Source organism: Gigantopelta aegis, chromosome 6 (genome assembly GCF_016097555.1).
Source record: "Gigantopelta aegis isolate Gae_Host chromosome 6, Gae_host_genome, whole genome shotgun sequence".
Classification (NCBI taxonomy): Eukaryota; Metazoa; Mollusca; class Gastropoda; order Neomphalida; family Peltospiridae; genus Gigantopelta; species Gigantopelta aegis.
This window is the reverse complement of record NC_054704.1, coordinates 66071540-66085992: the sequence shown is the minus strand read 5'-3', so window position 1 is coordinate 66085992 and position 14453 is coordinate 66071540. Positions and strand designations below refer to the sequence as shown.

The 14453-nt window shown below is 33.7% G+C and overlaps 1 protein-coding gene across 2 annotated transcripts; it reads right to left on the bottom strand.

Moving 5' to 3' along the window:
• Nucleotides 1–1506: 1506 nt before the first annotated feature.
• LOC121374251 (ubiquitin-conjugating enzyme E2 A) lies at nucleotides 1507–11166 on the bottom strand. 2 transcript variants are annotated; one of them, XM_041501272.1, is made up of 5 exons: nucleotides 11018–11166; nucleotides 10745–10825; nucleotides 8146–8261; nucleotides 5869–5957; nucleotides 1507–3592 (listed from the first exon to the last, which is right to left on the bottom strand). In XM_041501272.1, the coding sequence occupies exons 1-5, from the start codon at nucleotides 11059–11061 to the stop codon at nucleotides 3446–3448; spliced, it is 477 nt and encodes a 158-aa protein (XP_041357206.1). In that variant the 5' UTR covers nucleotides 11062–11166; the 3' UTR covers nucleotides 1507–3445. The 2 variants fall into 2 exon arrangements, with proteins under 2 accessions (XP_041357206.1, XP_041357205.1); XM_041501271.1 differs by lacking the exon at nucleotides 1507–3592 and adding an exon at nucleotides 3621–4056.
• Nucleotides 11167–14453: the final 3287 nt, after the last annotated feature.

Sequence of the window (14453 nt, the reverse complement as noted above, 5' to 3'; positions counted from 1 at the left end):
TGTCCGCACCACTATACCAACCCATGATGACTGGACTATACTCTAGTCCGATTCTCTCGTTCAGACGAATCTGGCTTCTCAAGATCTGTATTTCAGCACAGCACTACACCTTCAACGTCTATCGACGTGTCTCCCCCCCCTCCCCACTTGTGAGCTTTTTTTAACACAGTTTGCCATTGTAACCAAAATCTGATCTAGAATTTGTACCCGATCTGTCAGTGCACCCCTCTCCCAAAGTCGTTCCTATAGGCTTGTTATTGTTGTAACCAGTGTACACGACTGGTATATCGACTGGTATATCAAAGACCCATAGAATGTGCATAAATTTTTTCTCCCTTTCAGAGGAAAATGGATTTTAACACGACCAGAATGACAATCACGTTAAAATGTTCGATACCTAAAAGCTGTTAATTAATGTGTCAATAAGGAATACTTTTGTTTCTCTCAGATTAGACAAACAAAAGTTGTAGTTGTTGCAAACACAATTACAATCCTAACTGCTTATGAAACATCCATAAAATATATACACCAAGGGTGAAGGATAGGTTGCATATTCATAGTGAAGGCAACGTTCAGTGTTAAAAAAGCTCCAAAAACTCATTATTATGAAATTTGTTTAAAATAGTTTATCAATAAATTTATTTCTTAACATCTTTAATTTAATGGTGCAATTTAATTTAATTCCAGCTATAATTGTATCGGATTCCAATGTATATTTTTAGGGAGAAGGATGCATAACATATATATGGGAGGGGAGGTAATGATGAAATGTAGGCCTACAAAAGAACTTTGGGATGGGGGTGCAATTTTACAAAACATTACAAGTTTACATCTGCGACTAGCAGTTCTACCGGCCATACATTTAGATATGTTTGCCATCTATTTCGTGCAGAAAATTACATCATTACTTTAGAGCATTTTAACGACACTTAACTTAAATATGTATACTTATTGTACTTTTAACAATAAGAATTGTGGTTTAGTCGTAGATTTATGTTCACATGCAAAACTTGGCTTACAATGTTTTGTGAAATTGGGCCCTGGACTAGTCTGGAGTGAGCTTTTTCATTAAAGATCAAGGACAGGAATGATTTAGAGTAGTAATCAAAATGCAGTGGATTTTAGCATTACCCAAAAAATATAGCAACAGCAACTCGCAGAAATCCCAACTACTTTGTACACATGAAGGAAATGTTTTATTTAATGATGCACTCAACACATTTTATTTACGGTTATATGGCGTTGGACATACGGTTAAGGACCACATAGATATTGAGAGGAAACCTGTTGTCGCCACTTCACGGGCTACTCTTTTCAATTAGCAGCAAGGGTTGTACACATGAATGCTAACGGATCCCAAATACATTGGACTAAATTTACAAAGCCTGTTTATGTCTTACACATGTGTAGCTACATGCATTTACACCTGCGTTAAAAAAAAACGGGCTTCATAAAAATGGACCCAATGTTTAATTCACTGAACTTAAGTAAAAACAAACGCGCATAAATTAGTTCATGTTATTTATTACACTTTGTACATAACCTACTACAGAAAGACTTGCAGTCTTATGAACACAAGTATTGCCTGTGCATTTCAATAGTTCACATAGCAACATCATTTTTCTTTAAAATTGTGCTATTTTCAGCCTTGATGCACGACTAAAGGCCTATAAACTGTAGTACTTACAATTATTTTCAGTAAAACCTGTATTAGATGTCCATCCATAGGAGTAGTAAAAAGTGGCCTTCCATAACGGCCACTAATACAAACTAGAGTTTACAAATCAGACGGAAGAAAATAGTGAATATGGTGACTTTTTAAAAAGACAAGTGAGAGGTTAGTAGAGGTGGCCACTTGAGCCAGTTTCACTACATATATATATATATATATAAATATATGAGAAGACACGAACACACTACTGTACAAGTATAACATTCAGTAGACACCCATCACTTGACTTGGTGACTCAATAAGAACGTACATAATCTGCCAACAGACACGTGTAACTGCCTCTAGACAACATGCATTGTGCAACTTCTCAGTCATGCATATTACTGCATGCGACCGCAACCCACTGTAGGATTAGGACAGTGAACATACACACCATCTATATACACACTGATACATGCATCACACTACCCAATATTGCCATCTCTAACCATGTACACCACCATTGTGTGCATGACTGCACTAAAACTTTAAAAGGCACCTGTTATGTATGACTTGACCAGTAGACATACACACACACACACACACACACACAGTTGTACATATGTGGCTTGTCCAGTGTATGTACAATTCCATAATTTTCCACCCTTGACCACTAGTAGAATAAAAAAAAATACTTCATATCCGAGGATACTAAGATTTGGTTTTCACCCTAGGCTAGATAACACACTGGAGTGCTATTAATATCACAACAAAAGCATAAATAATAAACACAAAATAGCTTCTTCGGGAAATTATAAAATATTGGCACACGTTAAAACAAAAAATAATTAACCACCCAAGCTTTGTTATCTTAATAAACTGTAAAAACACAACAAAAATTTAGAACTTTTCCCCTATAAACTGGTTAATTTGTAGACGCACCAGTTGTACACAATATGAACTATGAACATTTTCAACAGATATTCCAAATACATTGCCTTCAGATTAATGAGACAATATCAAACATGAATGTGTAATTGCATCAGGACTAGTACAGACCTGAATTGCAAGATCGTTATTAAAAAATCGGCTCAAACATAAAGTTATGAAATGTTTTTCTTCTATAATCGATATTTAAATGAAATCATAATATTAATTTATGATATGGTTTTTTTATTCCAATAAAAATCATTCGTTTCATTTCTTTTTAAGTAAATAAATTGAAAACTAAATGAAATTCTTCATCTCATAATTAATAAGACAAAATATAAAACTCCCAATGTTATCACACACACCTAACTAAACTGGACAGGAACCCAACTCCATAACACCAGTGCTATCCTAGTCATTAGTCCAGCCAGATCTACGTGCAATAGTTTTACTACTTTTGACGATTGTGTGAAACACAAGCCTGCTGGTCTGGCATGTTTTGATTATTCCTGTAGTCCAACATTCATAAGCTATGATTTACAAATTGGTCTTACAATTTTCTGTGGGTCTAGTACAAGTCAAATTCTCGACTTATTTGACTAAGCAAATGAGATTCAATCAGGTCCGGTGAATGAAAGTGGTCTCTTTTTATGTATAGTAAATTGGTTGTTATATTACTTGAAAACATTTTGTAGTGCTAAAATGTATTACAAAAGCATAAAAAGGAAAAGCAGAGGAATATTTTTTATCTGAACCACAAACCCAATTGTTTCAATTTGGCTCTTTATCCTGAAATACGTAACAATGCAAACATTGTTCAACTCACTAGTAAAGCTTGAGAAGATACAAGATATAATGACACTGCTAACGTTCAGGCACTTCACCAAGAAATATCCAACTCTCTTCAACAATGACCTTCACTTTCTTTTCATATTCTCGACGATTTTCTTGATACAACTGTGCTGCTAAATTGTTTGCTGGACTGTTTGGGTTGGGTTCATCTAACAATGACTGAAATGAATGAATGAAGGACAACATGTACGATAATCACAATCAAAACTTGGCATGGACTATTAAACTCTAGTTTTCTATCTCGGCCATGTGAAAAGTCACAATATCCTGAACAGAAAGAAAAACACCCACGAGGATATACACGAAAGCTTCAAATGTGCCCATTTTCTTCTCTGGTGATGACAAAACGACAACAAGAAAAATGCACTGGTAGATGGATTGGTAGTATGCATCTATAGTATTACACATCTGTCCCACTACCAAATGTGTCGGGTTAGGCCTTCCATCAAAGTTAATATCTGAGACTTGTGCTAAGAAGCCATGCAGTCCTCTTCCTCATCATCATTCCAACTCTCCTGAACAATTGCGGCTACTTTTTTCTCATATTCCCGCCTGTTTTCCCGATACAACTGGGCAGCCTCATTGTTGGCTGGGCTATTGGGATTCGGATCGTGAAGTAGAGACTACAAGAAGAAATAAAAAAAGGTCAAATCTGCTTTCCACACTTATGGATTTTATATTTCATTTTGCATTTTAATTCCTTTTGGGTTTTTTAAAGTGTAAAATCAAAAGTGCAATTATGGTGCAACCTGCAAGACAAAAAAAAAATTATAATAATTTTTGTTTAATCTATCAATGTAATGTTTTGATTCTCTTGTAAAAAACAAAAAAGAGAGAAAAAAAGTCTAAATGCAGATCACTATTGTTTGCTCAGTTTTGACACTTTTTAGTTTGCTGTTTGTTTGGGAGTTTTAAAAATATATACTGGCCATCCATTACAACTTCAAGACAATGATTTACATGTATACTGAATCATGTATAGCTATTTTTATTCGGTGCAAAAAAATACAACACGAAGGTGGGTGACACACATGATTGATAACCAACAACTGAAAATGTGTAACCAGCTTTAAAATCAAATATGGTAGAGAAATGGTGAATGATGATGAGTTGGACACGATGGCATACTAAATAAATACTCACCAAAAAATACAACTTGTAATTTTACACTTAATACAGTCACTGATGAACAAAGCAGAAGTTTGTTTTGGCCACCGACTATCAAACATTTGGTAATTCTGACATTTAGTCTTCAGAGGAAACCCAGTAAATTTTTCCATTAGTACTAGTTAATAGCAACAGATCTTTTATATGAACTATCCCGCATACAGGCTAGCACATACCACAGACCTTGATAGAACAGGACAAAACCCAAATCAGAGAATTAACCCACCAAGGGAGTCAATCCTATGACCTTTGTGCTTTTTCAAAGTAATAGTGGTGTGCAGTGTGCCATCAGGTCTACAATGTAATTAAATTAACAGTGTGCTGTGCATCATCACATCATGTCACTGAGCCCCAGTGAACAAAACATGTATTATACATGTATCTTCCTCAAAGTTCAATAACAGTGATTGGCTTCAGTACTTGCACACTAAAAAAGGTCTTTTGTTTCAGGAAGACAGTAAAAGATTTCTAGTAAGTAGTATATTAATGTCAAAACAACCGCAACAAAGGTCAACATGCATGAAAATATGAAATATAGTATTAAACTTCTAATTATAAGAAAATAATTTATGCAAAGTTTGAAAAGTTAGCTGCTAAACTTACCATAGGATCAATACACTACTTCTGTATATTTATCTTATTCGGTATTCGTTATTTGATCATTATTATTATTTATTAGTGTACAAAGAACAAACAAATTTCTTGCAACTGTAATACTTTACAATAAGGCATCACAATAACTTTAAAGAAAATTAATGTGTCGTGTGAAATCTGAGGTAGCAAAATGGTGGTCAGTTGCATTACACTAACAGATGTAAGAGTAGATATGTTCACAGTACCACTTAATTTAAGTACTTTTGCATATGGTGTTTCACTTTCCTTTAATGTTCAACTTAAGACTCCAATAAAATTACAGAGATTGTTTTTTTTTAATGAATTATTAATTATTGGTGACTAAATATTCAAAAGTGAAGCCCAGATACTTTTATTTTTATTTATTTTAGCACTATCCGAACAAACTGGGCACAATAAATAAAAAGTCTTGGACTTTCTAGGGCATTAATGCTTTTCAAGGTGGTCTAAGGACTTTTAGGGCAAAAATATTTTAAAGCCCATTACAAGGTTTTCCAAAATATGTGCAAAGCCTGCTAATTTTTTTTTTTTAAACCTACGAAAACAATGGATTAGAAAAAGAAGCAAACCAATATCACATGGCTTAATTTTTACTATGAAACAGTGAGATAATGTATAGGTATGTGATGAATTACCTGAATAGAAGTAAGTATCGCAGATACATCGTAGGTAGGACTCCATCTATTTTGTAATATATCTAAACATATACTGCCATCTGCATACACTGAAAAAAACCCAACATATATATCATACAGTGGTGTTTTATATTGTAAATTTACACAGTAATTATGTCATTTAATAATCTTCATACAAACAATGTGAAATTATTTCATATGGATCAATGAATATATGCACAAAGTATTATGAATATAAATTTTAATGTCACATGAATGTACTTTGTGATTCAGTTATAAATAGTATAAAATACCTAAATAGATTGTCTTAGAACTCCAACTAATATGTGATCAACACTAAAATTGAATTCACTCGTAAACGTGTGATATTGAGATCATTTCTCTGAAGTGTTCTTAACTGCCATACTTTTACATAACCATGACAACAAAGCGTAACATACATGTATAATGGACAAGCACTTGTAAACAAAATTCTTTGTATTTTCAGAATGTCATTGGTTCTACAGTAAGCAATACCAGTATTTCAATGGAAATTGCTTAGTTCACAAAACAATTTAATACATATACAGAACTTCACATATTGTCTTCGCTTCCTATTTACTGCACATGTAGCGGTTGAGTGGTATGCTCTTTCGCAAATAAATGAGTACAATAAACAGGACAAGCGAAAACAAAGTATCTAGAAATCTATATTTATTACATATCTTCGTTTATGTTTTACAAAAACGGTTTTTAATTTAACAACACTTTGTTTAATCTATGATCAAAACTCCTTTAATGGATTTGCTTCTTAACGTTAAGTATCCTACTCTGTGGCAGCCTTGTGTAATATTTCAAATACGATGTGATGTAATTTGTAAATCATGACGTCAGTAAATTAAAGGCGCTAACTGCAGTATAAATAAAAAAGGAATTCCCCATTTAAAAGTTCCAGTCCAGATCGCACTGTGTGCTGTGATACAAAATACATAAATATCACAAGGTTTCAAAATGTCTTTATCACCAGTGTTCTCGCTGCTCCATTTAAGCGGGGCGCCCCACCCCGCTATTCCATTTTGCCGCCCTCCTTTCACGTTCCCCGCCCTCCTTTATTTTTGAGCGCCCTCCTTTATTTTTGAGCGCCCCTCTTTATTTTCCAGCACCTATCTCTGCTATTTCCAAATGCACTTTTTTCCACACAAAAAACAACAATCAGTCTGCACACTGGACATCAAAGAAAGCAAGCCGCAATGTGTACGAAAAAGCAATTGACGAAACATTTACGACAGTTACCGTAACGTAATTTAACAGTATTTTTAACAGCCTCTATTTTGTCCAATATCTGTATCCATTTGTATGTTTGATAGACACAATAAAAATTATATTTTATGTAAGCAATGAAAACATTTTATTTTTTACGGATTCGGCAATCTCCTATTGAAAAAAACAACCCTTATTTGGCGCCAAATTTGTCACGTGATCAGAACGGTCATTCTGTCTTTTGTTTCCACTAACTATCGTTTGATATTTTGTCCTCAGTTGCAGATATAATTGGTTGAAACTGATGATTTTTACTTTCTGTTATTCTGTTTATTCAGCAGTTCTTTATAAAATATTGTAAACTTTTCATTTTGAGGGGATATGAACGCTTATAAAAACAACGGAAGTGGTAGTGTTTATCATTAAAATCATTTATCTTGAGTGCCAAATAATATATACACCGTCTTTACAAAAATGAAACTACTTTTTATCAGCTGGCGATATTTTATCACAGCGATCGATTCATTCGATGAAGTTGGAAATAACAAAAATGTATCTGACATTAGGAGATCACTTTACAAACATCTTTATTGTTTTTCGTATATCTTGAAATCTTTATTAAAAATAATAATATTAAAACTTTGATCGGTCCAGCAAAACCGGAACTGCCCGTGAATGTCAGACCGATTATCATGTTCGGTTCAATTAAAAGACAAGTCTTTTTATAAACCCATTTGCACTTTTTTGTAGGCAAAATAAGGAGTATGTCTTTTCTCAAAGTCTACCAACACACAACAATATGGTAACCAAACTACTCCCCCCCCCCACCCCACTTTTTTTTTCTTTTTTTTTTTGCTTTTCGTTTATTGGTGTTGTTTTTTTTGAAGGGTGTGGTGCAGACCGGCCGCCCTCCTTTAATTTTCACCCAGCGAGAACACTGTATCACTATAGTAAGATTAATGTAATAAAAGTAATGGTAAGTTGCTGTGGCAGAAGTCACTGTTGCTTCCTAATGAACTCTGTATAAATTAAACTTACCATTTGGATGAAACATTTTGGAAACAAATCTAACTATTGGAGGTTTATTAGGGTATTCTTCTGTAAATTCTATTGTTAATTTGAATGTGCCATCTTCAAATGGAGTATCATGTGGCCTGAAAACAAAAAAACATGAATGAATGAATGTTTGACAACATCTCAGTATAAAAATATACACCGGGTACAGCTATTTGGGTAACAAAAGTAGGGATTCACATCAGTATAAAATTTGTGTAGTTGTAATAGACCACAATAATGACCACGTGAGATAGTGAATGAAGCAATGTACAGTGATAGAAATAAGCAAAAAAAATTTACTAGTCCACTGGACAAATACATCTAGAAATTTATTTGTCCGCCAATATTTTCACTTGTCCAAATACAGGGATTGTTTTATTAAAGTACCAGGATGATGTTTGTGATTGCTCAAAATGAAATTGCACTGAATTTTTTTACTTGTCCACTTGATAACACCAAGGTACATTTTGCTTGTCCGAATAATTTTCACTTGTCGGGACAAATGGACAAGTGTTTATTTCTAAAAAACCACACTTTATTTCAGTGTATTCGCAGTTATTTTCGTCATGAAATAATATATATATTTTATTATATAGTCGGCCTCATTTGCCAAGTCTCTATACACGGCAGTTGTTTATATAAAATTCTAAAATACACTGTCATACATACAGCCTCATCACTACAAGTCTGTTTTGCCATATATATTTTTTATGACTTTTCACAAGAAGAGTTCCAAATTTTAAAAATGAAGCGTGTCATGGAATTCCCTCGATTAAAGTTCAATTAAAATGTTTTGGATCATACAATAACTAAGTTTGGTATTCCAAATGAATGTAATTTCCATTTATACTCTATATTTAGTGAAATAAGGCCCACTAAATCTGTGATTGAGCGCCTTTTAAGTTCTAATATTTGGTATAGTAATAAAATATTAATAGACAAAACACCTACATCAGGGTTTCTGCCAGAGGGTAAAACGGATATGGCACCATACCCAAATTTGGTGCAGATTTTATTTGTTTAAGTTACCCTTTTGACAAAATTAATGACTCTTATCATTATTGTATGCTTTTCTTAACCCTAACCCTAAATCTAACCCATTTTCTTTCTGGGGGAGGCCTCCCATACACCCTTTTAACTGTGGTTGCATTCATTTCCATAGCGCCATACACAAAAATTTCTTTCTGGCAGAAACACTGTATATTTTATAAACACTATATTGAAAAAAACCCATATTATTTATAAAAGATTTATTAGATGATCATGACAAAGGAAGATACATGAATTTTGGTACATTTAAAGCAAAATATAATATAAGGTCAAGTTTTTTTAGAATATATTTCTTTATTAACGGCTGTCAAATCATTTATGCGTGATAAAGTAAATAAAAATAACCAAACATTCAATTTAAGTAAAAATCTAATATTTCCATTAAAAAAATTAAATTCTTCCTAAAGGACCAATTGGGAAGTAAACGAAAACCGATGAATTGGCGTTTAACTTCATAATGAATAAAGATAAAATTCATATAAAAACATGTTATTAAGTTTTAAACCATTACCAACTCAAATAAAAAAATTAAAAAAAAATTAATCCAGTATAAATAAAAAAATTACTTTACAAAGTACCATTAAATCATACATATTAAATCTCATTTTCATTATGGGGTGAAGGCAAAATGCTAGAATAGCCACGGTATGCTGCTTGACTTGCATCGTCTCTGAAAGTTAATGCTGTACAAAGAGACTAATGGTAGATCTGTGTGTGCTTTAGTAAACTAGTATTGGAGTGGCAGTCCTCTTTGTGGCAATGCAAGAGGGGTGACATCCCTAGTAAATGATTTTCTCTGGAGTGGCTGATCCATGGAATCATCCACTATTTTGCCAAATGCCCATTAAACTGCTTTGTACAGATATACAGCCCTGATCATGTATTACAGTTTTGTCATTCAGATTACCTTGGATGTTCCATCAATTGCTTTTCCGAGCAGATTTTTACTTGTCAGGACAAACGAACAAGAGCTTATTTCGAACACTGATATATATATACACACACACTAATTTACAACGAATTGTGTGGTTAAGTCCTGTCGTCAACTGGTGAAAAATAGCTTACAAGTGAGTATCACATACACTGAAGTATTCAAAGCATCTTAATTTCAATTTCAATAAAATATAGGATGCGTAGGTCTATAATTAAATTTCCATTATATCCATTACATGTAACGTCATCCCACTGGTCCAGACATAGCAACAGGAGTTTGTTAATTTTTCGATGAATATAAAAATTATGTCGTCAGGGAACGTCACATCTGATGACGTCATTTTATATGGGCAAGTTGTCTTATTGAGCATTATTGTTCATGGATAAAAAATTATTCAAAATAACGTATGACCTTTTAGTGTTATTATTAGCCTTTATTATTCAAATTTAATTGTAAATATTGTCTGTTATTTCTTTTACGTTCATCTGGGTATGAACAAAAAAAATCATCCGCAAACTTATGCGATGATTTTTGTTGCTCATACCCCGATGAATGTAGAAGAAATAACAAACAATCCTTAAATAAACACATCCTCACCCAAATATCACAGCATTCCACACCATTATATTAGTTTCAGTTGGAGCTCCACTTACTCCAGCTGGTGGATCTTCTTGTAACCTGTCAAATAAAACAAAAAGACTGTAAACAAGACAGATGTTGAAATATATGCGTATAGATTACACACAATTCGAAAAACCGATGATATTCATCTTTAATAATAATCAACAAAAAGCGTCCATTTTGGATTATATCGAGATCACAGTAGGCCAGTGGCTATAAATAGTGGTAATACTTTTAAAATAAAGATACCTCTTAAAATCACGCATCAGCCTCCGTCTGGCTGGAGTAGTCATGTTATTAACACTTCAAAAACACAAATCTACACTTTATACAGTTATTTATTTCACTCGTTTTTCCTTGTATGACAACTACGACTTTTTCTGTGCCTGACGTCTACATCCGGGTATTTGTGCATAAAAGCGCAATCATTTCCTAACCACAACCTCCCACTGTTGCTCACAACAGTCTGCTGGCAGGCAACACCGCTAAAGTTTGCGTGTTTTTTTGTCATCGTCACGGACTTACAACGCTTAAATTCGCAGTTCACACATAATTGTTAGAAACAAACATGAATAAATAAGTACTATGACAAAGATTTTGAATGCTACAAATCATAATGATCTATTGTTTAATACTTTGACTTCTCACCAAGCTATATTTACTAGAAAAATCAAAATGAGCAACAAATTGTGATAATCTGCGGTCACTCAGCATATTGTAATGATAATATATCAATGAACCTATTCAAAATGTACAAAATGTTATATTCATAGGGTGCGATACAGATACTTTATTATATAACATTTAGTGAAATGTCTTAAAATATCAGTGAAATAAAAGTGTTATCAGTCACTCAGTGACGATAATACATTTTAGAGTGAAAATTTCACTATTTAACTCTAAAATGTGTTATCGTCACTGTAGAAAGTGTTATCTTCACTGTAAGAAAGCCAGAACTATTTTTCTGCTGGCATTTTAAAAATAAAGGTAAATTGCCAAAAGTTATATAATAAACAGAAAATTTCATGTTTTTTTGTCAAATATGATTTATATTTCTTCTCGTGAAGTTTACAATCATATCACTGTCGTCGAGCAAGCGCGACTCGTGAGATATGATTGCAAATTCCACGAGATGAGATATAAATCATATTTGACAAAAAAACATGAAATATCCTCTATTTATTTAATCATTTATTTATTTATTTTTTTTTTTTTTTTAATTTGAATTTGAATTAATGTATTTATTTATAAGTTGACGCAACTTTCAGTTATAGGCCTATACATGTATACAAAAACAACAATAAACCAAAACTCACGCAAAATGACGTGTACGGGTCAGCCATATATAGAAAATAAAAACAAACAAAGCGTCGGATAATTAAACGGCTAACGTTTTCACTTTGTAACAAAGCTTTTCAGGCCAAACAAAGAAGAAATCTTTTATTTAGACTGTGTAATACGGCTACTAACTGGCGCGTTTGTGGTGGGGTAACCCCCCCCCCCCCCCCCATATTTCGATGTTCAAGGGTTTTAACAAATACCATATTGCAACATACATTCACAAACTATTTGTTGTTGCATTAGTTACTAATTCCATTGGGCTATTTCTCGTTGCAGCTAGTGCACCACGACTGGTATACCAAAAGTCGTGGTATGTGCTATCCTGTTTATGGGATGGTGCATATAAAAGATCGACTACTACTAATGGAAAAATGTAGCGGGTTTCCTCTCTAAAACTATATGTCATAAATTACCAAAAATTGTACATGCAATAGCTAATAATTATTAAATCAATGTGCTCTAGTGGTGTCGTTAAGCAAACTTTAACTTTTAGTTTCTAATTAAACTATTTTATATGTACTAATCTGTTATATCTCACTTTTACGGAGGTTGCGAAATACCTGAAAAAAAGTATACAATTCAAACTTAATTACTTTATTTAAACTGAATAAAACGCAAGATGATCGAATTATACAAGTCCGTCAGGGTGGCTTTTATGGGGGGAGAGAGAGAGAGAGAGAGAGAGAGAGAGAGAGAGAGAGAGAGAGAGAGAGAGAGAGAGAGAGAGAGAGAGAGAGAGAGAGAGAGAGAGAGAGAGAGGGAGGGAGGGAGGGAGAGGAGGGAGGGAGGGAGGAGGGAGGGAGAGAGAGAGAGAGAGAGAGAGAGAGAGAGAGAGAGAGAGAGAGAGAGAGAGAGAGAGAGAGAGAGAGAGAGAGAGAGAGAGAGAGAGAGAGAGAGAAAATAATATACCAAAAATGCGAAAGATCTATATAGAGGTTATTACCAGAGTTTGTTTCGGTATAATCAATAGGTCTATCATGTTAGGAATAAAAAAAATGTATTATGATATTGGCAATGCCGAAATACACGAGTTAATAATCTCTTCTATTTATCATATAATCTTAAGTTTAATACAACATATGTTTTTGTAGACTGTATACGCAATTTTAATTCCATTCAACCATTACTCGATATTCAAATGACGTATGGATATGTGACATTATACATGTCTAGTTTTGTTGAATGGGAATGATGTCAACTTAGCATGACGTTAATTAGAATATCTTTAGGGCCTACATAAAAATAAACTAGTTCTTGACGTTTTTTGTTTTGTTTTCAGAACACTGGAAAGCTTTCATTGTAAAGTTGCTGTTACACTTTTTTTTGATGATGATTATGAATGCTTACATCAATTCGGAAGTGTCGCCGTAGTACGTTTGCTTATATGTCGAAATAAACGTAGTGCCGTGACCTAATTAATTTACATCTAATGAGCAAAGTTATGAAATTCTGAAAGTATATGATTTGAAAAATATCACATACTTTTATTACACTGGACACGCGACCACTCGTGACGGGGGTATATGGAGACCTATCCAATAAAATTGTGATACGCATGTACATATATCGATCCCCATTTTCTGTTGCTTTTCAAGTAGTTGTTAAGTCACGATTTGGGATTAGGGCCTCCACGAATCAAAGATATTGGATTCGAGTAATCGAGGATCAAACTCGACCCGGACCAGAGTAACCGACATTTTATGATAATGAGACTAAGGAATAGAGTAAAATGACATTATGCATGTTAATTCCAGGTCGGTCTGGGATCGATCCCCGTCGGTGGGTCCATTGGGCTATTGTTCGCTACAGCCAGTGCACCACGACTGGTACATCAAATACCGTGGTATGTGTTATCCTGTGCATATAAAAGATCCCTTGCTACTAATGGAAAAATATAGCGAGTTTCCCCTCTAAGACTATATGTCAGAATTACCATATGTTTGATATCCAATAGCTGATGATTAATTAATCAATGTGCTCTAGTGATGTCGTTGAACAAAACAAACTTAATTCCAGCGCTGAACATACATGTAGATGCAAATTATGCCATTGTGCCATTTTTTTTTTATATATATATATACTCACGGCCAAAAGAAACTTTACAAGTAATATTTTTGAATTTGTGGGGTAACGGCAAATAATAAGAATAACATTATTCGTGATATTGTTTAATAGTTCAATACCAAATGTAAATCATCAACAAAAGCAACGTGACTGCAGGTAACAATTACGTCATAATGTGAAAGTTACACGTGGGGTCAAAAACCAAATTTACACTGAAATGTCACCCAATGAAGTCGAGCAAAGTGAGGTATTTCAGACTCCATAATGTCTCTAATAACGT

Bases quoted from the DNA above. Each gene is read 5' to 3' on its own strand.
- LOC121374251 (XM_041501271.1), bottom strand. From the start codon at position 11,061: ATGACTACTCCAGCCAGACGGAGGCTGATGCGTGATTTTAAGAG. The intron at 8,262-10,744 runs GTGAGGATGTGT...TTTTGTTTTCAG, and splicing joins TGGAATGCTGTGATATTTGG to GCCACATGATACTCCATTTG. The intron at 4,057-5,868 runs GTAATTCATCAC...TTCTTCTTGTAG, and splicing joins CGATACTTACTTCTATTCAG to TCTCTACTTCACGATCCGAA.